At 39.6% G+C, this 23717-nt stretch overlaps 1 protein-coding gene across 1 annotated transcript; it reads right to left on the bottom strand.

Annotated features, from left to right (window-relative positions):
• Positions 1-1130: 1130 nt before the first annotated feature.
• On the bottom strand, positions 1131-23585 carry CFAP221 (cilia and flagella associated protein 221; the record flags this gene model as incomplete). The annotated part of the gene is made up of 23 exons (XM_010297381.1): positions 1131-1254; positions 3243-3362; positions 3557-3646; positions 4193-4287; positions 4700-4858; positions 6340-6516; positions 6659-6766; positions 7777-7857; positions 8304-8431; positions 9727-9817; positions 11309-11404; positions 12765-12854; positions 14590-14677; positions 15245-15350; positions 15565-15676; positions 15763-15886; positions 16413-16572; positions 18656-18759; positions 21013-21113; positions 21596-21691; positions 21797-21883; positions 22900-23000; positions 23449-23585. Coding segments are annotated over 23 exons (2575 nt in total), but the record flags the coding sequence as incomplete, so codon positions are not given.
• Between the last annotated feature and the right edge of the window lie 132 nt (positions 23586-23717).

The raw sequence follows: 23717 nt of genomic DNA, 5'->3' as shown, positions 1-23717 counted from the left end.
AAAAAAGCAACGTATACATATTTAAGCTGTTGTTCGTAGCCAGAGGAACTCTGCAGATATCCAAGCCTGTGTTCTGAACAATCTCTTGTCAATTAGACAGCAGGAACTTAACAGGTTTTTATTTCTTTGAAGTGAGCAGAGATAGTATGTAGCTAGTCTAATAAAGGCTATTCTGTGGCTTTGTTTTCACCTTGCTTTCCCATTTTGTATCTCCCTGGGCTTTTTACAGTTTGTCTACACTGATATCTTCTCTCTGGAATTAACTTCTTTTCTTAGGGGTTTTAAGTATGTCTGGAAAGAAGTATGGCTTTTAGGAATATAGTATGTATTGCTGTATTTTCCATGCCTACAAAAGAGATGTGCTTGTCAGCACAAATAGTCTGGACCACTCTTCAAAATAAGCCATCAACTCACTATGGATAAAACCAATTTTGCCTGACGTCCAGCTTGCCCACAAGAAAGTAGGAGACATCTCAGCTGAAAGGTGATATGCTGAGAAATCTCTTTTCCTAGAATATACCCCGAGCATTGCAAGCCTCCCAAGGCTTGTGAACTCCCCTCTGCAGTTCATTGCCCCAATCCACACACTCTTTTGCCAAGAGAGCTGTGCATTGAATTAAACCCCTGAACAGCTAATGAAATCTGCTTGAACATTATCTTTGTGGAGAGTAACTGTGTTCAAGTCTTCCCTTTCATTAAAAATCTCAAGTGTACGATTTACAGTCAAGTCTGAGAGTTAGTGACTTACCTGCAAAAATTCAAGGATAGGTCATAACTAAAAAAACAAAATCAGAAGAAATGGGTCATGAGGACTTTTCACATTTTATTTGAAAACAGTAGGCTGTAAATTAATTACCGAACTATTTACATGGTAGTACTGTGCTTTTATGGTCCTTCACACCAGGACAAAATGAGGAAGCTGAGGATTCTCATTGGAGCAATTACTGTGCTTGGGGTAACGGTCACAGTGAAAGTCCTTGACAGAGGTGGTATTACTGGTAGTTCTCTTTTCTTTGCATGAAAAGAAGTTGGTGACCTCACTGAACATACGTACATGTAGTTGGAACATAGAAGGCCTCACACATTAACAGGCTAAGCAGTGCCAAACCATGGACTTAGTAAAATTACTCTTATCCCAGAATAAGGGTTTTATTAAGTGCTTTCAGCTTCATTTTCTCCACATGTTTTTGAACCTTCTCTCTGAGATCGTTGTTTTGGGGTTGAAAATGTCCATCTGGATGGTTGTGCGGGTCTCTGCAAGAAGTTTAAAAAGTCATTTGTATTTATAATAGCCAGGGGAGCTACTTAGGCATGCTGACAAAAACAAAGGAAAAGACACTCACACATAACTTCTCTTTTTTTTTTTATAATGAACACAGAGGGTATTCCATTATTTATGCAGAACTGTAAAAGGAGTGAAACTGTGAAAAGAACATTCATTCTTGGTTTGGCCAGTTAGGACAGCTAACTATCTGATAGGTAAACACATACTAGACTGAGTTTTACATTTTATCTAGGAAGGACCATATGCTGTAATGGCCAGAACAAGAGCATACACATGAAAAACTGATTTGCCTTAAGGATAAAATGCTGAAACTGCTGTAGAGGAGCAATGTGTGCTCTGTCACCTAGTGAAACACCATCCCATCGATCATAACAAAGAACCTTCCAGTGACAAAAGAAAGGATTGGGACTTCATTGTTTGCTAATAAATTTTTGTTTCCCTCTTTATAAAGCCAAACAAATAGGGAAGCTTTCAACAAGTAAATATCAATACCCAAGAGGTGTTTAATACAGAAAAGTATTTTCATTTTTGAAGAAAATATCTAAAAATTTGAAAAAAATTAATCTTATGGTTATAAAACTACTCACCCAGAAAAAGCACCATCCAACATTGTATCCCTATGGAGAAAAAGGTCATTCTTTAGTTACACAAGGTATCCCAAATCCCCATGTTCCGACAAGCAGAGTGTCATAAAATGCAAAAAGCAGCACTGTCAGACACACCTGTGTTTTTACAGCAAATTATTTTCAATCAATGCTGTAGTAATCACAATACAGCAATCAGTGTTTTGTCAGAGAGCTCATAATACACAGCACTGTTTTAAGGTTTAATGACTGACAGATGCACAGGATTTGAATGCCAATCATTTCTCCCTAAAGAAAATGAGACATTCAAATCTCCTGACGGCTCTGAAAGTTTCAGGCTGTTATGCATATCCTGACATCTAAGCCACATCATGACCACTTTAAAGAGGGGGCAACTGTTGGAGAGAAAGATTAATTCACTTGCTCCAGGTCACAAAAGGCATCTGTGAAAACAGAGGGTTAGAACTCAGCACTTTCTCCTGTGTTGCTCTGCAATCACTTATCCTACCCATGCTGCCTGCTGCTGAAGCCCGCTGTCCCCAGTGTCCCACTTACCAGCTCACACACCTCCTTGCATCCTTCCTGCAACATCACATACCCCCAAGTTTCACCCAGTGCATCCATTTCTGCTTCCAGCCCCACAGAACTACTAGGCAGTTCTGAAATGCTGCTCTGAAACCGTGGTGGTAATCATCAACCCCACCAAAGACCCACTCGTCCCTCAGAGTTTTGCTTGTCCTCAGGTTCCCCTTCAAGGAGCTGCAAACTCAGGACATCAGCCTGACAACACTGGAGGCAAAAGGCAGAATTACAGTGGCCAGTTTACAACATTTTAGGGAGCAGATAATTCTGTGTTTATGAATGCAAGTTATTTTACATGCTGTGCTGTATGCCTAAAACACAATGTGTGTTGGTTGTTGGTCGAGTGTGAAGCTCTGACAGCAGAGCAAACATGATCCACTCCCAGGAAGAGCCTGAGAAAACAGCACCATGCCAGGGGGAAATTCTAAGGGCTCCTTCCTCTGCCAGCATTAATAAATATCTAACCAAAAAGGTCACTGAAAAGGAAAGCCACAGTTCCAACAACACTGAATCGCTCTGTGAGTGCAAGAAAACTGCCTCAAGTGTTAGATCATATTGATAAAACTGAAGTCGGAGACGTCCAGGCCAGTGAGCCACATTCACAGCTGCTTTCTGAAGTCCAACCCAGAGATCACATTTACAGTGCAAATTTGCTCAAAGTACCAGATCTGCATCCCACTCATGGTGGAGCACCTACAGCATCTCAGTATGACTTTCTACACAATTCTGAAGTGAATGCTTGTGTTCAGATTCCTTCCTATTCCTCTCCCCTAATTTCAAATTATACCTACATTTCTTCTGTTGCTGTTTTCTCTTTGCCGCCTTCTGAGAGTGGCTGCCCAATTTGTGGAAATTCAGCTCTCACCATCTCTGGAGTAAGAATCATTTTGAACTCAGTTTCATCTGTCTCACTAAAAATCAGTAAGATGAAGAACAATTAGGCTTTATCCTTTTTTTTTAGCCGACAAAAACAAAAGTATGTTTTATGCAAGAGGGATTTTGTGCTTTTGCCTTTGAGTGTCTCTCGGGACAGGTTTAGACACATCCATACAAGTGGTTAAGACATAATCAATCACAATGATTACAAAACAGAGGAGAAACTTACTGTTCAATTATGTCCTCCCTGTCTCTCTCAGGTAAGTCATATAGCACTGGTGGTACATCCCTCGGAAGCATATCTAAACTGTAAGGATCCCTGGGATGGAAATGATATTAGTTTAAGATGGGCAGAGAGTAACTGCACTCAATGCTTGTATTTTGAAGCTTCTTAGTAGCTGTAGTTACCATGAAGATGATGTACTTTTAAATATTCCTGGAAAATCTGAGTACACCAGAAACTGCTGTGATATGAGGGAATGTGAGCCTGAGAGATGTTTGCTACCACTGGGTGCAGGTGCCCATACGTAAAAGGTTTTACCATTCATACTTCTACAGGACAGACAGAGTTTGTACCTGCCAGGGTCTTCTAGCACTGAATCAAAAAGCATTCAGGAGAGAGGTTATTGAAAGTCCAGATTGGAACGCTCCTTCCAAGGCTAGTTTTCCCTCTAATGATATTGTTCTTAACCCACACTTCAAGGAGGTCAGTAGGGGTTTTCGCTGTTGGTTTTGGATTTCTGAGCAGCAATTAATTCCCCCATAAGCCCACTTTCATCTGTGGGACTAGTTACTGGTCAATGTAGTTACAGACAGCAGAAACTGGTGAAGGATAGAGGCACTGTATATTCAAATTCTTTCTTACCTAGGTGTTGTACTTGTCAATGTGGGAGCGTTAGAAAAGGTGGAATACACCACTGGCAAGAATCTTCTCCATTCCATTACTCCACAAATCACTTCCTGAAACGACAAGTGCTACAGTGATCAGACCTCTAACACATAATGCAGTGGGGAGAGAGGTTTGCAGGACAGAGCATCTGACTTCCTGGCTGAAAACTGAATCTGGGAAGCTGCAGTTCCCCGTATTTAAAAGATTCCTTCTCCACGGCAAGGTCGTGAAAATACAATAGACAGTGAAAAGAAGGAAAGAGCAGAGAGATACTCAGGGATAAATAAGAGACATGGATAAAGCCTAACATGAACAAGTTATTCTGACCCATGTACTGACTATTCACTTGCATTAATAATTTATATTTGAAAGTGTTTTCTATCTAGGATGACTTTTCATCTTCCTTTTTGATTCCTTGGAGCAAATTCTCAGCAAGAACACACCCAAGCCAGGTACTCATACAATAAACCCAAAAGGCCATACCTTGTGATGCAGAAATTTCTTTTGTGTCACTGGAATACTGGATCCTTTGGGGCATTCCTTGGTAAAGGTATATTTTGGATGAGGACAAAGATGATATTCAATATTTGTTTCAGAATAGGCCAAAGGAGGTAAAACTGGAACTAACCCTGGAGTGGGGTTCTAAAAACAAAAAGGAGATTATTTTTTAAAAAAACATTCTGAGCACCATAAAGAACTAAATTGATGAAAATTCAGTTCTTACAATTAATGTAGTTCCCCCCAGATTCACACCTTTGTCTCATTGTGACTGTTGTGTCCAGTGTGACCCTTCATTTCCTTCCTCTTCCCCTCATCACAGACCCATAATCTGCCTGGCTTATCCATGCTCTCTGGTGTCTAAAACACAGCAATTTAGGTGTTGTTTCCAAGTTTGGAAGAAAAAACTATTGCCTGATTACTCCAAAATCCATTGCTGATTCTCTGAACAGTTCAGAATCCAAGAATGGGAACTGGCCTTGCTGTGGTGGAAGCTAGTGAGCATTTTGACATCTTTTTCACTGCACTAGCATCTGTTTCTGAATCAAGTCTAATGCTGGGTAGTGTGGGATCAGGTTGTGCCTGGCTCTTACACCAACATGACAGAGAGATGAAAGACATGCACAGAGGATCTCATCAGTAAGTCCACCGGAGTACTGGCTGCATGCAGTGAGGACAAGTCTATACCATATATGTTATGCCAAGACTATCAGACTAGCACACTGGGCTCTGGGCCATTGCAGCTAAGTAATGCTGAAAGACAGAGCCACCCAAGTCAGGCACAGTGCCATGCTGGCTTGGAGATGCTGCCTGTACCCATGCGCAGCACTTCACTGAGCTATACAGCTATCTCTGCCTGCTCAGAGACACCTCAGGGACCTCCAGGCTGTGCTGCACTGTGTGGGAAATACCTTTTGTAGCCAGTGCCAAGTAGCACAATGTACATGACAATTAAGTAACAGAAAATCCTCCCATGCACATGGTTGTGATTTTTTTAATCTCTGTGCCCAATAAACTGGAAATGTGGCTTTGTAGTGACATGAGAACTACTGGAAACTCTAAGGCAGCAGGATGCAATGTGAACAAAGAGTTTGACTTCACTTTTCTCGGTTTACCTAAGGATTGGGCAGAACTGCAGTCCTCTAGCTAACAGAAGGAAGAGACTGCACCTGTCCTACCTACCTGGGCAAGAGCATGAGGTTATAGAACGACTGAGATGCCAAGATCATGGCTTTTCTTCAAACATTCAAACAGGGAAACAAATGGAGAGGAAGGGAGGGGCCCCATGGTGTTCCAGGGAATCCTGGGATCAATGGCCATTTGCAGAATGTGAGACTGGAAGGATCTCCAGTTCTCTGCCACCACTGGCAACTTTGCCTTATCAACACCTCCCTAAATTGACCAAATTCCACCTTAAAGTGAAATAGTGCCCCTTTTAGTGGGATGAGCTGTGTGACTCCTACCTACCAGGGCTTGGACTTTGAAGGATTACTCTCACTCTGGATAGTTTCATATACCAATCTGAGTAAAGGAGTTGCCCACCAATTCCACATCAGGCTTCTGATGAAACAAACACCTGTTTCCCTCCTTTCTTATGTTCTTTGTGGAAGTCAACTTCTACTTACAAAAATGCGAAGTGGGTTGCTCTCTGTAGGGTAGACTAAAGCTTGGGGAGGAACCAGATTTAAGAGGCCAATATCCCTTTCTGCTACTTCTTCTGGGGATGGTTTGTGAAAATCCGTCCTCTGGGAGACCAGGTTAAGCTGTCCCTCAGGAGAAGCAACTACTCGAATCAACTCATCCTTGAAAAACACAGACATCAAAGGTTTTCAGAGTGTAGTAAGCCTTTTGGTATAAAATGTTGAGACAAAATTAATCAAATAATTGTAGAAATGTAGAGTGGGAGTGACTTCAGTAAACTTTGTATTTGAGATGACTTGTTACCTGGGCTCCCTGCCTCAGTGGTCGGGAAAGTTTTCGAGGTTTGTAACTTGTGGCTGCATGGTGTGTACAAAATGGCTGATATTTCATAATGCTGAAATGCTGAGGAACCTAAGTACAAAGAAAAAAGGTGTGCTGCAGGAGATGACAATCATTACTTTTGATTAACTCATAGGTGGAATGGAACATTCCAGTTTTGTTGTGGACACATCACATCTCTGAGGTAAAATATACTTGGATCACTATTCTTGAGAAGCCACATTTCAACAGGACAAGCTGAACGAGTGCATAAAGGAATACTTCCATTCTTGCTTTTCTGTGAAAGATCATGGATTTAACCGTTTCTTGATCAAATATATTGGAGAAAAGCTGTGTTAAGTAATACATGTAACTGATAGAGGAAACAATGTGTCATAAGGGGAAAAGATGCTACAAGAAAGCTTCTAGACTTGAAGCTAGCTTCTAGACCACCTGCAAAAAAAAGGAAGTGGACATTGAGCCAAAATCTACATTGACTTGAAGCTGAGGAAATATTTTTACTTTGATGGAGTGCAGAATTTGATCTTTTGATATTCAAAAATTGGAAAGAAAAGAGTTTAGGAGTCAGGAGAAAAAAAATGTTTCTGTACTCATAAAGTTGAAAAAACATATATATTTCAAGAATGAGATGTTTGCATTTCCTATGCAGGAATGAAGGAACTAAGTATGCAGAACTGGATGCCAAATAAACAGAAGATTTCCATTACTTTCTAAAAGGAAGGACACTTCTATAATGTCATCTTTATAAAACTCTAAAATCAAAGGAAAAACTGTGTGGCATGCAGAGCTTGCAGTATCCTCATTCACAGAAGGATTTTATTGTTTGAGATGATACAATAATTTCAGCTGAGGTGATTTATATCTCTGTCTGGAGAGAGGGGACTATTGCTGACTATAAGCTTGTTCCTTACGGAAACAGGCAAGATTTGTTTTTAATAAAAGCATGCTAATCACACAGACATATTAAGGTAATATTTCTACTGGGATGCACAATGGAGTAACTGAATCAGGCAGAACACATAGCTAACTGGACTCAGGAAAGACGGAAACATGATACAGCTGAGGGAGCTGTACTGACTCACCTTCAAGTCGTAAAAAGGAAGAATGTGTCTGACTTTCACATCTACAGATCCGATAGGAACTAGGCCAAGAGCATCAGGTGCCTGAAAGAATACAGTATTTAAAATCCAGCAATATGGTGGGCATTTTGTTTTGCATTGGCAGCAATCCATCAGCACAGCTACTTAAAACATATGGAAATAATTATGCAAACGTTTTGTTTGATATTTCTCCTGTTCTTTCTTGGACCTTGTCATTTCAGTTATTTTTCATTTCTTCTGCAAAATCATGGATGTTAACTAACTCTAATCATTAATGTATTATTCAGAATTTCAAAATTCAATTAAGGCAATGCAAAGTTGTTGTTTTTTTTAATTGTTTTCAGCAGCACCCTTAGTAAAACTGAAGTCCTGAATTAATTTGCGGGAACCCCAGAACACCCATCACGTTGTGAAATTTTACTAAAGGCAGTACTGGGCCTGGGGCCAATGCCTTCAGCAAAATTCTATCTATCTTGAGTGTTGGCTACCTTTTCAGTTACTATACCTACCAAATCACGGTGCAATTCATGGGAACTGTAAAAAGGGAATTCAAAAGGCAATATACGATCTTCAGATATGCTGGAAGAAACACCCTTACATTCTTCACTTTTCTCTGGTTTGCTGAAACTCCTGCTTTCTGTCATGAATGGAAATCAAATATTAAGATTTTGTAATATATCTTAATACGCTGTTTCACAAATAGAATCAAACCACAAAATATATTTAACATCTTCTTAAGACAGGATGTGTCTAGTCATTTTAATATAAAAAGTAAGGTAATATTTCCTAAAGGCTTTAAATGCCACATCTACAAGACAGCAGGCGCAGGCACAATATCTTGACTAGCAGACAGATCTAATTTCCCCTTTTCTGAAAGGACATTATAGCCCCCTCATTCCAGCATGGTCCTCTATCTCATTCTGCTCAGCAAGGCACAAACAAGTCAGAAGGTCTCTCACACTAACTGCCATTATGCCTTTGACTTGAAGCACCCCTGCAACTCCTGCATACTGGGAATTAAAAGCACCTACCTGTAGAAGCAGAAAAAGGCCTGATATGGAAAGGTGTTTCAGCAGTTGTCAAATTGTGTGTGTGTATGAGGGAGTGGGAATGACAGACACAAATTCTCTTCTGTACCCAGTAAACCCAACTGTGACTCCCATCCAAGGGCAGTTTCCTTCTATGACTTTTCCAGGCCAGCACTTTCATTTCACTACAAAGAAAAGCGATTGCTTGGAAGCACTCGTATGAGAAAATGATAAGGACAAAAACTCAACCCAGTACTGGATACCTAGCCATGTATCTCATGGTTCCTACCATCTCATTTCACTGAGTTCAGATATCTTGCCTTCATGACATTCAGGTGTCTTTCCCTCTTCCATCCCCCATGCAATAAGCTCCTCTTATCCTATGTCTCTAACCTCTTGGGCTCCACCTGACCTGTTTACCTACCTGTGTTTCTCATATAGTCCCATCTGCCCTTTCCTTGTTCCTCAGGCCTATAATTAGAATCATAGAATGGTTTGGGTTGGAAAGGACCTTCAAAAATTATCTAGTCCAACCCTCCTGCCAGGGGCAGGGACATCTATCACTAGATCAGGTTGCTCAAAGCCCCGTCTAACCTGACTTGGAACACTTCCAATGCATTCACAACTCCTGCCCCATTATTAGGTAGATAAGTTGCAAGGCTCCTAAGACGAGTTGATGACATTTTTAAAATCTGGTAAACAATGTGCATGAAAAATAGAAATACTTTGACTACAGCCATTTCTATCTTGTCATACTTATCTTTTTTGCTTGAAGACTCCTTTGCAGGGAATCCACCTTTATGTTTACATATCAGTATATATGTAATGCACCTGGCACACTGCACTACAACCTGACTTATCACAATTCATGGCCAAAATGCCAACTTGTTCTTCTACTCCTTACCAGACACAGAGCCTTCCTCCAAACCTCTGGCTTCTTTCATTAGCCCACGGAACAGAACCAGTAAACGATTTAGCCGAATCTGAATCACAATCTGAGAGAATGATTTTAAAGTTTAATATTAAGCTGAACACTCTAAGATTTACATCCATAGAAATGTATGTACTTTATAGAAATATATGTACATTACAACTGTATTTGTTCCACAGAGCTCACTCGGACATGTCTATTTCAGAACTTTTACTATAGTTTTCTATTCAGGAGGGAGAAAATGGGGAAGGAGACATGTAGAACGCATCTCAACTCTACAGTGACATTACACAACAAAAACAGTTCAAACCTTCATGTAGTTTTACAGGTTAATTAGACTTATTTTGGCTAGGTCTTAATCCTTCAGCTGTGTCTATTGGCATGTACAGACTTAACAATGGGTAAACAGTCAGTTGATCAGGGCTATATGAATACGTGTGGCTCTGTGAAAGAGGAGAATAAGTAGTAACCAGCACTGTGCAATTCACCATGTGTCACAGGGTAATAAAGAAGAGTCCTAAGTTTTAATACTGGAAGAGGCCATTCAGCCACCTCCTTATTTGTGCAATACAGGAAAGAGCATATAATTTCAGGACCTCTGTATTGAGCCTAACATCATGAATAGATTGGAGATGAATATCCAAACTGGATACTAGGAGAGCAGGAAATTTCCATATTGCTCGCTGCATTTAGATTTACTGGGAAATGAGTAGTGGAGATGCAAGATAATATGTAAACCCAATGAGATAAGCTATTTTACAGATTTAGTCTTTAGCTTCCAGGTTGGAAAGGATCTTAGGAGGTCCTCATCCAACCTCCGGCTCTAAGCAAGGCCAGCAATGAGATCAGACCAGGTTACTCAGAGTCCAGTCTGGTCTTGAAAACATCCAAGGATGTAGACTGTACAACCTCTCTGGGCAATGAGCTCCAATGACTGACTGTCTTCATGGTGAAAAAGGCTTTCCTTATATACAGTCTATACCTCTCTTACCTGAATTTATGACCATTGTTTCCCATGTTCCCACCACGCACCATTGCAAAGATCCTGGCTCCATCATGAATACTCTCCTCAGAGGTGTTGGAAGGTGCTGCCCTCTCCCCCCACTTTCCCTCTCCAGGCTGAGTAAGTGTCTCTTCACAGCGTCTCCTCACAGAGCGAGTGCTCCAGATCCCGACCATCTTGGTGGCTCTACAATGAGCTCACTCCAGTTTACAGATATCTTCTTGTATTAGAGCCCCAAAACTGGGCACAGTATTCTATATGCATTTTGAAATCTTCTCTTTTTTGTTCAAAAGTATTTTTTAACAAAAATCTAAATTCATCTGCATTTGTTTAGTATTGATTGCAATATTAAGCACCAGCAGAAGCACCAGCTGAATACAAAACTTAATCCAGATTTTTATTTCCTGGTGAAGTAGGGATATATTTATCAAATATATGAACTATCAAATCCCTGGCTAGCTGTGAAGACTCCTTACATGCTAGTTTGCATATTCTTTTGTGATATTTCCAAGGCATCCTGCCATCACACTCCATTCTGGTTGTTCACGTTACCTTGTACACTGCTTGTCGGAATTTCCTCCACATCCTGTTTCTGTTGTCCCAAGGGTCATTACGGAGCAAATCAAATGTGGGATGGGCACTTGGATGCTGCACAGTATTTTTTAAAAAAAGAAAAAGAAAAGAAAAAGGATACCCCTTTTACAACTAGACAAGGGAGGAATTTTCTCCAGCCCAAGCCATTCCTTGGCCTGAATCCATATGTTATTTCCAAACACTGACATTAAGTCAAGTGAAAACGTTTGCAGTATTGGCATTTTACCAGAAGCCTTCGCTGCAGAGCTTAATGGGAGGTAATCACCGAATGTTTGCAAATGCAGTATGGGGAATGCAGAGATAATGTAGCATGGTCTGCATCCACACATAAATGACAACCACATACTACAACTTAAGTGCAATACGTGGGCAGTCAGACAGTGGAGAGAATGGACTAGGTCCCTACTGAGTACACACTTCATCTTGCACAGACATGAAGTTGTAATAGCTGTCAGGGCTCAAACCAGGGACCCAGCAAAACCAGTATTCTGTCTCCAATAATGGCTGATAGCACATACCCACAGAAGGGTGAAAGACAAGGGTAAACTTAGAGCAACAATTCCCCAGAATAACCTCTCCACATCTAGTGATCTCTGGCTCTTCAGATAGAGGTGATGTCTCTATATTTAATGGCGTAAATTGTCAGAATGCTCTTTGAACGCAAGTATATTTCTTTCCTAATGCATTAATCTCCTCTCCAGTTTTAAATTGATGTGACAGAAGAATGTGTCACTAGAAGAGACTCCAGCAGCCCCAGAGTACAGTACCTCTCAACAGGAGGGCAGCTGCTCAACCAACGTTTAGATTATGAAGGTCCTCAGAACACCAACTCCACACAACCCCATGCCATACCTCACCAAACAATTTTCAGCACTTTGTAACAGGCCTAAGAGTATAGTAAAGGACCAGCTCCCACAGCTATTATGTTCCTGAAGAAGGCAGCAGCAAGGATCCTTTGTGTTGCTAACATTTAAGGTTCCTTCAGTAGCAGGGTATCTATTAAACAAAGCTCCCAATAATCCTAGGAAATGGATCTTAGGAACTACCTCACACCACAGAGAAAGACAAACCTAAGTACCAGAAAAATTCTTGTCAATCTGACCTGCAGGTAAAGGTTGAAAATCTTGTGATAAGCTTAACCACATGTTTAGCATTGAGAAAGCTACTCCTGAGAGAACTTTCAGAAACAAGCAATGTGAATCTCAGTTTAGGCCTGCAGATTTCCACTAGTCTCTCATATTAGATCATCAGAAGATGAGTTGTGCATGTAGCATAGTGCTTGTCCTACTGTACTAAAAATAACATAGGAAATAAGATCCTGACAGAAATAGGAATATTAGGAGCAAAAGTATTCAGTGCCAAATATCTATGACTGTTTGTTAGCTTAGTAGGTGATAATAACATATAAACAAACCTGGTCAACAGGCCGGATAACACGTCTGAAAGAAACTTCTACTTCGCTCCTTTGAAACTCCTGTTCCAGGACAGGGTGTCCTCTTTGGATCTAATTTGTAACCAGGAAGAACAATCACATTAGTACAAAGCATCCAGTGAATTCTCTTCTCCCTTACAATTAGTGGAACTCACTTAAAATGTACCATTCTGGAGGTGCTTGAAAAAACACAGACTTCACTCCCTTCTAGGGAGTGATTATTGCAACACTTGAGCAAGTCAAACAAAGTAAAATAATGTCTTTTTTGGTCTGAGTTTCAAACAGATCCCTGCCCCAATGAAACACAGTTCATTTTGCATAGCCAGAATGAGCCAGAGGGGTTACAGAACCAACACCGTAAGTTGGCACCCAAACAGATCTTCCCAGATGACAGCACTACAGAATTTCCTGCAGCTTTGCCATGTTCTGTGAACATCTCTGTCATAGTTTCCAATGGTGCCAGCTCTTTAATCTGTTCATGTGTGAAACAGTTTACTACTGATATTACTTCAATTCTTTGAGATCCTCTCAAAGTGTTCAGGCATGCTGGATGAATACCAGTGCATCTTTTCATTGTGCCTCTTCCATCTCAGTCCTACTTACCTATTGTTCCATTTCCAGGATAAAATTATGTCTTAAACAAAGGCCTTGGGGTTATTTTGCAGAGTGAAACGCCCATGATTTTCATGGATTGAGGTTTTAGTAAGGACAATGGAAGACAGACGGTTAAAGGTCTCCAGCACAGCCACTCACAGGCTCTATAACCTAGTGGTCACTTGAGCAAATGATGGAGGGTTAATAAATGCTCTGTGAGGCCTAATGGCACTCAAGGTGAACAAACTGACAGCATGAGCAAAAATATGCCTCTGTCAGAAAGTCATGGGGGCAACTGTGAAACCAGCCAGAGATCTCCACAGCCCCTATGGCCAACAGTTAAATAAAAAAAGGTTTCTAAACATTTCTAAAGTTAACATACATCTAATTTAGTGATACAACAATCTCATATTTTAGATCCTCTTTTTACTCACTTCCTTCTTTGTTAGTATTAAATATAATGTTTGAATTTATTCACAGTGCCTAATTCAGTGTATAAATTAAGCCTTTACCCTATCTATAAATAATTTCACTCCCATAAACAGCTCCTTGGAAGTCAGTGGGATGTCAGAAACTACTTGAATATCCAGGAGGCAGGATAAAAGGGAAAAGCCCCACCTGTCCCTGAGGACTGTGCCACATGGGAAAAATATTTCCTGCCACCAACTATTGCTGCTGTCACCTCCGTGGAAGATGATCCGCAGTCTGGGGTGACTGCAAGAAACCAAAGAGAGGGAGGGTGAAGGTATAGAAGGACAACTTGATTATTATCTCCCCACGGCCCTGCGTGAGAGTACTGATGGGGTTTAGCTCTTTGACTGTGAGCCATTCAGGACATCAGCTCTTCAGAGAGGTACAATATAAACAGAAGGTTTGATGCATCTATGGTGCTAACAGGATTACACTGCAATGTTGCACTGTGATGTGGTTGGGTTGCTGAGTGCAAATCTACGAGGTTGGGCAAATATCTAGTTATATTTCCACGAATAACTTACCCTTCTCTCTGTCTACCTGCACGATAAAACCACTTCAGAAACAGAGATACACAGGCATAATATATAACTGTAGAAAGAAGTAGAGCTGGTACAGGTTTGCATTCACGTATAAACAAAAAGTGAAGACGTAGAGAGCTTGGTACAAGTCACTAGTGCACTGCATAATCTGAAAGTATAAGTTTGATTTTAAATCTATAGAAAAAACTGCAAAGACTAACCTTGTATTGCTCTTCTTCCCTCTGTCGGTTTTCAATAATCTCTTTTTTCAATTCCACAGAGATTGGATCTTTGCCTTTATGAACTTGCCTGCATTTACAGTGGAGGCAAGAAAAATGCTTTACTTAATGCACAGTTTGCTTTATTTACAGACTGATTCTTCTCTTCCTAAGGTTTCTACAGGTCCGTTATGGACCTTATTCACCATAAAGGCAGATTTATGGATTGTAAATGAAATGACGGTGTGCTTACACACACAACTGGGTTTTGCTTTATGCCATTTGATGTACATGTGCAGTTCTGTTCACTCCATTACTCATTTTAGTCTTGATTTATTGACAACCATGCCAAAAGCTTCCTTTGCCTTAAGGGCACAAGATGAGATGCATGAGAACAAGGTTTTCAGCAGGTTTCTTTCTGAATACAACTATAACACAATCAAAGACCTTATTGGGTACTACTGTGGATTACTACTGAGACTGCTCTTGGGCAGAAGAGGGAAAAAATGAAAGTAAAACAACAGTAACTTAGCTGTAAAACAAATCTATCAGGATGTGAAATGGCAGCATTATACACTAGCGGATATTGCATACATCATTCAGAGAGGCCTTAGTTAAGCAAACCCTAGTGTTGTTAATGTGGTTAACTGACACTTACCACTTCAGATGATTTCCTTCCTCTTCCTGAATATTTTTGACTTTTAGTTGAAATATGGCCTCCTTCATCTGTCTTGTTTTTATCCCTTCATTGCCTTGGCAAAGGGCTGCAGGAATATCAGAAAGCCATGTCACACCCCAAACTAGATAGAATTTTTAATTGGGAAATCCACCCATTATGATAAAATTAATATATAAAGCTAAGGTGAGATTTCTTACAGAAACTACAATCACAGTACCTCAGCAATTCTGAAGCTGAGTTCCTCATCTGAAACCTACAAATAATGCTAAGACCAAGTTTATGCTGCTTAATTACATTACCTTCTTTCAAGTCCTTAATCTTCAACTTGCCTGGCTCCTGATTCAAAACAGTAGCTACAGCATGTGGATTTGACAAGTCTGTGGGGAATCTCAGGTTCTGGTATTCTATTTCCTGCAAAATATAAATTAATAGGAAGAAATAGAAACAAGAAAGATTTTCAGCCCAGAAAAGTACTTGTGATTATTATGTCTTCACACCTTTGCTTTTTGAATAGGCCTCGATCGTGACTGACTGAATGGGCCTCTTCTCCACACCATGGATTTTCCTGCAGACACAGCTTTTTTCTCTGGACAACTTCGTTGTTTGTCAAAATGTTCTTTTCTAGGTGTCAGAAGGACAGATATTGCTCTTATAGGTACTCTGTAAATGGCATGTAAGTCTAGGACATGCATTTACATCCCCTTTAGATCTAAGGGAGAGTGGAAATTTCTCTCCCAAATTACAACTGGACCAAAACTTTCTAATCTTCAGAGTTCACAAAAAACTTAAGTATAGTCCAAAATACTTTACTACTCAAAAAACCCTGTACCTTGCAAGGCCTCAGCAAGAAGAATAACATAGAGCAGGCATAATAGAAGCTGAGCATGCTCAACACTTCTTCAAGGATATGTAACTTCTTGTTATTTTTATTTTGGTACAGTTTCATTTCATACAGATTAAGGGCGTTCTGCGAAAATGAAGTAAGACAGCAGGTACATGTACTAACACTCTAATTACATTAGTGCATTTTAAGTCTCCATAGCTACAAATGGTTAAAATGATTACAGCAAAATGGCATGAAATCCTATTACATAGGTATTTTTTAGCACTGGGCAAAAATACTCAAAGATCAGTCAGCCGTACATACATTAGACCCAGATGCGGTGTTGATGTTCCTGTGAATACACATACATAGGGTTTTGAGTGAAACTGTGAAATCTGTAACTGTATTGTCATTTGTGCTGTTCCGTACTCAAGTGGGGAATATTTCACAGTTACTTCCACTTTCCCATTGCCTGGAATGATTCCTGTGATTAGAGGAGAAAACCAGTAAGAATCCATCTAACGTGAACCCACTTAAGTATGCTGAAATTGATTCTGGACTACATTTTTTTAAAACAATATTAATGTTTGAATGGATGGCAGTAGGCCTGGAAAATATTGCAGCTCTCAAAGTGTCTTTAAAGAGCTATCACTTGCCAGATAATGGGAGGTATTTTGCAATAGCAAAGAGAGTTGACAGTAAGAGTATAACATTTTCTACTGTTGTGAAAATTATTGACTGTTTACATGCAGAAGTTCTTCATTTGCACCTGCCACTCTTAAGTCTCTGGCACTTCCTGCTTTCATGAGCAAAGCATTATAAACATATTCCTCTGGGTTCTTCCAAGTTTGGGGAATCAACTGGATTTGATGCATTACCTGACTCTACTTGGTCTTATTTCCTTATTACCTATTTCATTATTTATCTTAACCACTTTAGCCACCCTTCATATATCCCTAAGCAGGCCCTGATGCTCCTCAGCATTTCTGCAACAGGAATTTATTCAGCTCATGAGAAATATTAATTTCTCATCTCTGTAAAGAGACCATTGGCTCATTTTCTGCATCCTGGGGCGTTTAGTTTCACTGGGGGGGGTTGTGTGTGTGTGTAATTTGTTAGAGTATTTCATCATTACTTATCTCAGAGCACAATGGCTTGAGTAGGAGATGAAACTTTTTAGTGCTTCTTAGATGGTCTTCAGCACCTCAGAGTTTCTAGCTACCAAAATTTCTGACTTAACTTTTACTAAGTTGATGTTTTTTCTGGGATATTTTTGTTCCACTCTCTCCCAAGAACTAAGCCAACTTAGAAAGCATGAACTAGTAGCAGCCACTTTGTCTATGACTGTGCAAAAAAACAAAAACTTCCTGATTAATTTTACACCTTCTCCTTAGTTTTACTCAATTGTAATATTGTTCCTTTCCTCCCTTGATATATTAAAACCTCTTTAAGCACAAAGTAAGAAAGAATATTATCCTGAAAGAATGACCCAAACTAAGGCAGCAGCATAGTTTATCTTTGTGAACCACACATCTGATGGAATCCAACTACTAACTCTGAAGAATGAAAATCTGTCTGACAAGACAGGGCAAATTCAAATCTTTGTACATACAGGAACAACAGCAACTTTTATAACAGTGCATAAGTAATCAAAGTTTAAGAGCCAGATATATGCAGGGGTTTATTTATTTAAATCTTTATGTATTTTCATGGAATTGACCAGACTGCCTAAGTGAATTATACAGCCAGGTCTCATTCACTTACACATTTTTTTCAGAGCACACAGTTCTCAGAACTTATATGCTTCTGCTGGCACCTGGCAAATGTAACAATGATAGCAACTGACCTGTAAAGTTATGTCTGCCTGAAGACAGAGCCCTCTCCAGTATTAGGCATGAAAATAGCTGAGCATACTGTCGCCAAAAGTCCCTGCCTCTTGTATAGCCTGTACACAGAGGTCTAGATTGAATCTAATATCCACTGCCATCCCATGAAACAGCACAGCAGCGCTGTGCTTTGTGCCCATCATTACAATGGCTCCTGAAGCAACAGACACAATTCTACGCAATTCTTCCAGATTGCTAGGGAAAAACAGGTATGGGGATATGTTTGATAGAGGAGAGGTCACCTTTTATTTCCTCTGTACCCCCAATCAAGTAACATGATGCATACCTATTCCACAAAGAAAGGTATCTGTTCCTTTAATGGGGCAGGAGCCAGACAGTCCTTGGGGAAAGGTGTGATAAAGAGGTGAATGCTGGGCTTCCTGCCTCTCTCCTTTCCAAAGGCCATACCGGCAAAGACAGCAGACAGAGGCCAGATAGACTGTTTGGGACGTCCCATATTTAGCCAGAAGTCTGTAGCTGGGCGCTGAGAAAAGAATTCTACCAGCCACAGAGGGCTATTTGCCATGAGGCTGCGTATGACTAATATTTATCAGCCTGCATTTACCTGGAAACACTCTGAGGCAAAGGCTTTTTCTGTACAGCACTGAATACACTGTCACAAGTAACTACACTTAATAAATACAAATTTAACATTTAGAATTTTAAATAAGTTCAATCTACCAAATGTTGGCTGGACAGTGAAGGCTCTGTGAGGCTGAATAAAATCAATGTGGAATTCAAAATCTATTGGACAGCTGCACTGCAATGGGATAACGTACTCCTTACTGAAAAGAGAGAAAGGAAGAAAGAAATTAATGAAACTACAGTTGATCATCAATTACAGGCCAGAAAATCACATTATACACAACATGCACTGGTTTAGCTGTGTTCAGAGATATGGGTTACTTATTAATGTGAAAATAGCCACTCCTCATTGTTCCAAAATAGCAAAATATTTTGTATCTTTCACTCTGTAAGGAAATGAGAAATAAATCTTGATTTGAATGCTGGATATTTTACATCTTGACTTACTATCCTACCCATACAGAATCTGATTACAGAAAAATTTATAAAATTTACATTTTAGAAGTTATTTATGTGTACTCTCACAATCTTACAAACTGCAATATATAGCAAGTACAAACAATCCAAACTGGAGCAACAATAAGTACAGAACCAGAAATCAGCCTCCTCCCATGGCCCTCCTTGTGGAATATGATGAGAAAAGACTATGCAGTCAAAAATGTTGAAAACTCCAGCACATCAGAATGGCTGGACTTTAACCACAGTAGAAATAATGATGTTGTGGCCTGATTTTCATAAAAGCCTTTTATGTCTTACACTGGTTGTGTGAGGGGTATTAGCACACATCTTTTCAACCTGCCTTGCTTTTGTATGTATCTATTTTCACGTACCAAACTGAAATATAAAAGCACTGGTGTAACACCATCCATCATTCTACAAATCAAGACCAATTTACCCAGGCTTACGTCTGTTTTTTGTAAACTGACTGAAATCCTAGCCTGCTGATTAGCAAAGAATGCATGTTATACACAGTGTTCCTTTGGAAAGCACATTTTGAAATGCCTAAGGAAATAAACAATAATAGCAAAGTCCTTTTTTCTTTGCCTTAATATGACCTGTTCATGAAGAAGATGTAACAACAGATTGGGGAAGCAATTTGTTTTAAGATATAGTGCAGCTTCTACAGTAACCAAAGTGCCATAGAAACAAGACAATTATGCCACCTTGTTGCCTTGCCTTCTGGACCTAAGTTTTTAAGAAAATTTTTAATAGCCTAATGATGAAAATTACTGGTAAAAATTAAGGTTTGAAACCATTAGTCTTCTCTTCGAGAACTCTTCCAAATTCCTTCAGGGGTGTCTCTGAGCAACATTGTTGTGTTGCAAAATTTTCCCATTATTTAAAATTGTATTTTGTACTCTGCCTAATCTCTTCTTGGTGTTCTGAGAGTATGAAAATTCTGTAAACTTCAGCACTTGTTTTAAAAATAGAGCAAATAGAACCATATATCATGCCTAGAATGTCAGGAGTTATGTTCAGTCCTGTGACAAAGCTGTAATGTCTCTTCTGACAGATTCACTAAATTTTAACAAATTAAGGGGGATTAGAAAAACAAATAAACAAAAAGACACAAATGTTCATTCTACAATGCTGGGCTCATTTTTGCTGCAGAATTTTGCAGTAAAACCTTGTACGTGCCTTGCCTATTCATATTTCTGTGCTTCAGTAAAATTCATGAGTTAGTTACTTCCAACTCACAGGCTAAGACACAAGCTAGCTGCTAAGACCTTCGGTTCCTAGAATTCACTCAAATCTTTACACTAACACAAATCACCAAAGTTACGACTAATATCGTCAATATACTACAGAACTAGACCCTAATCAACAGAATCTCTCTTCTCCTTTTTCCATTCCTAGTTCCTATTAACAGTTATTACCAATCACTTCATGAGAACAGTCAGTGTTACATCTATGCTGCAGGCAGACTAAGATGAAGTCTATGCCATTTAGAGCTCCACATCAGAAGATCACTTTAAATATTTTTAAATAGAAGAAGCAAATCTAATGACTGATCAGCCTCTGGACTAGGGTAAGCTATTTGCTGTTACAACTACCATTAGCAGCTCATCCTTAATTTCCAGAAACCTTCATTTCAAAAGGAAGATCCATTCACCTAGGACTTACTAATGCTGAAAAGACATAGCACTTGGGAGTGTACAGATTATGAACAGCAGCCTTATTGCTTCACCATAGGATGAATGAAGTGAGTCAGCACCAATTTAGACCTGAAACACCAGTTCCATCTATTCATCTTGTTTAGTTTGCGCAACGTTTACTTTCCTGGCAATGTGCTCCTGAAACAGTGCATATATGGAATTATTTTGCAGTCCAGATGGTAGCTGACTTCCTTAAAGCTTCCAAGATGTTAAGTTGTACAAATAGAGGAAAATGAGATTTTTCAGATTTTGTGCATGTGTCACAAAATGTGGACAAATGTCATGTCCTGAACTCACCTCTTACCAACTGGTACATCAGACAGATTTATAAACGATGGAAATTCTACAACATTCACAGCAGGGTAAGCATGCACAGGAACTATTAATGTATCTTCTCCCTGAAAAAAAAAAAGGGTTTAAATATTTCTTACAACGAATAAATGTTACAGAAAGAAAAAGCTTCTGTAGTAGTTGGCCAGTAAGTAGGCATAAAACATTCCAAGAACATCACTGTGTTGCTCCTTAGGATATTGATAGTCTACCTGCTTTCAGTATCCATCTGTATTTCCATAGTTTTCAGCAACTACCCAGAGAACCTCTGAACCTGCTCAGCTAACACATTACACCAGTATGGCACAAAGACTGACCTACTGGCAAAGAATAACAGCATAAGGAAGATATTCTACCCACAGCTCTGGGATGTCGATGTTTACACACAGAAAAATTTTAAATGTTTAAAATTAAATACTCCAATCCAGACTTACTGGGAATAAACTCATGTGGTTCTAGGAGATTAACTATAACTTTATCATTATCATCATATCCTAATAATTGCTTCATTCCATTAAAACTGTAAGTATGTTTTATAATAAATCCTCACCTGACAGTGAATTTGGATGCAGTCATAGTAATACCGCCACTCATCAGGACAAAAATCAACAGTAACCACATATGACAAGCCAGGGACAAGCCGGTGCTAGAAAATGACCCAAAATAAGATAGAAGGCTTGTAAAAGCCGCTTGTATGACACAAAAACAGTGCTGTATGCAAAAAGCAATGTAAAGGCTTTCTGACACTTACTGTTTTGTTGTATTTGATCTGAAAATACTTTGTCTGGGGTGGTATTATGTGAAGGTTTATTACATCACCAGAAATATTTATCAGCTTCTGTAGAACAAAAGAAAACCAAAACCACAAAACACTTTACAATACAAGAGGTCAACTGAGAATGCCAACTGTACATTTTGTACAGCAAAGAAGCTGAATTAAACAAGCAGTAATAATGTTTACTTTAGTAGAAATAATTCTGAATATGCTCTGAATTTAAAAGAACATTAGGTAAACCTTGCATCCTGCATTTTTATTCTTTGGAACCACGTCACAAATCCTTACCGAAGAATACCAGTGAGTCTTGCTAACAAAGATGCTACTGTTGAATCAAATTCTGGTCCTGTCTTGCTTATGTGCAAAAGGAACATAAAATTAAAAAACTTACTCTCTTCGCTTTTACAGAGGTCTGAAACAACAGAAATGATGTAATATTCCATAGTTTTGTTTTGCATCACAAAGCAACAAACTTTTGGATGGTGACAGCTCAGCCTGTAAAGCGTCTTGCATCTGGTTTACTTTCCTTATATCTGGAGGACCTAGTCCATCATAATCACCCAACCTCCACCTCAAAACACTTACCACATGCATAAAGAAGGCACACAAAGGGAAAGCAGAGAGAAGAAAAGGAAATACCCAAGCTGTTCACAGGAAAGGTAATAAAACCTATGCCCTAAGTTTCTTTCCTTAGATTAAATTGCTCTTGGCAGAAGGACAGAGGTGCTCTCAAAATTTTCCTACCAGTGAATGTGTTTGCAGACACAGTGATGGTTCAAGTACATTTTGAAAACAGTCTCTTACAGAGTTAAAGCACGAATCCTTCATTCATGACTTGCAAGTCACATATTACTAACACTGCTCGCAGACACAGGAAACAGAAAGGTAAAACAGAGACTGTAAAGAACAGTGATGCACACAGCATGGTGCTCATCTGTTTTGTTACCGGAGGGCCACTGATTTTAAGTGCTGCCTTTCAGAGCACTCCACAGAGCAAAAGGCCTCATGACCACAAGCAGTCTGCTCAGTTTCTGTTATCCTTTTACAAGCCCCAAGAAGATCCCTGCTGTGACACTTACCAGCGTCTGTTCGTGGTGTTTTCCAACTTCATATCCTCCATAGTGTAGAACAGCAGGCTCAGCTTGTATAACCTTGCTCCGATGAAGTTCTGAATAAATCTCTACAGAGATAGATAATAAAACAGGGAGACAAGAAGACCAGGTGAAATACACGTGATGACTGTTAGTTACATTGATTTAGTATATTTATATTGCACCCAATGTATTATAGAGAAAAAAATGAGACAGAGATTATTTCTCCTGTTAAGAAGGCACAACTTTTTAAATGGAAAGTTAAGGCACCATCTAATATCACAGCAGAGCTATGATCCTGTTACCAGTTTATCTCTTGGCATCATGGCTTCAACAAGCCACCTCAAAACTTCAGGGCCACCTAGGATCATTACAGCCAGCATTTCTTTCCTGACTACCTCTCCTATGATTTGGGCTCAAGACACAATTTAAACAACAAGATGGGAGTTTTGCCTGTGAGCTGCAGAAAAAAATAATAGTGAAGTGCCTCCTAGGATTGCTCCAAGGTGGGGGAACAGTCAGAGAGTAGAAGCTTACTTGATTCCAGCAGGTGATTGGGGACAGCATGTCTTTTTTCAGGTTCCTCCACTAGGCTGTCCAGAAGGACACTGGGCATTTTCTTGAAGGATTTCTTAGTAATTGTGATTTCTGTGGAGGCCGATTGAACCACGTCCCTGTTAGGACAGAAATGGAGTTGGAATGGTACTAAAATTCCTCAGCACCTGGGGGCAAATCAAATATAACATAATGATCAAAGTGTCTTCCCTTGCACTGGTAACATCTGTTGCCTAAAACTGCCTAAAAAT

Source organism: Phaethon lepturus, unplaced genomic scaffold (genome assembly GCF_000687285.1).
Source record: "Phaethon lepturus isolate BGI_N335 unplaced genomic scaffold, ASM68728v1 scaffold35491, whole genome shotgun sequence".
Classification (NCBI taxonomy): Eukaryota; Metazoa; Chordata; class Aves; order Phaethontiformes; family Phaethontidae; genus Phaethon; species Phaethon lepturus.
This window is presented reverse-complemented; position numbering and strand designations above follow the sequence as displayed.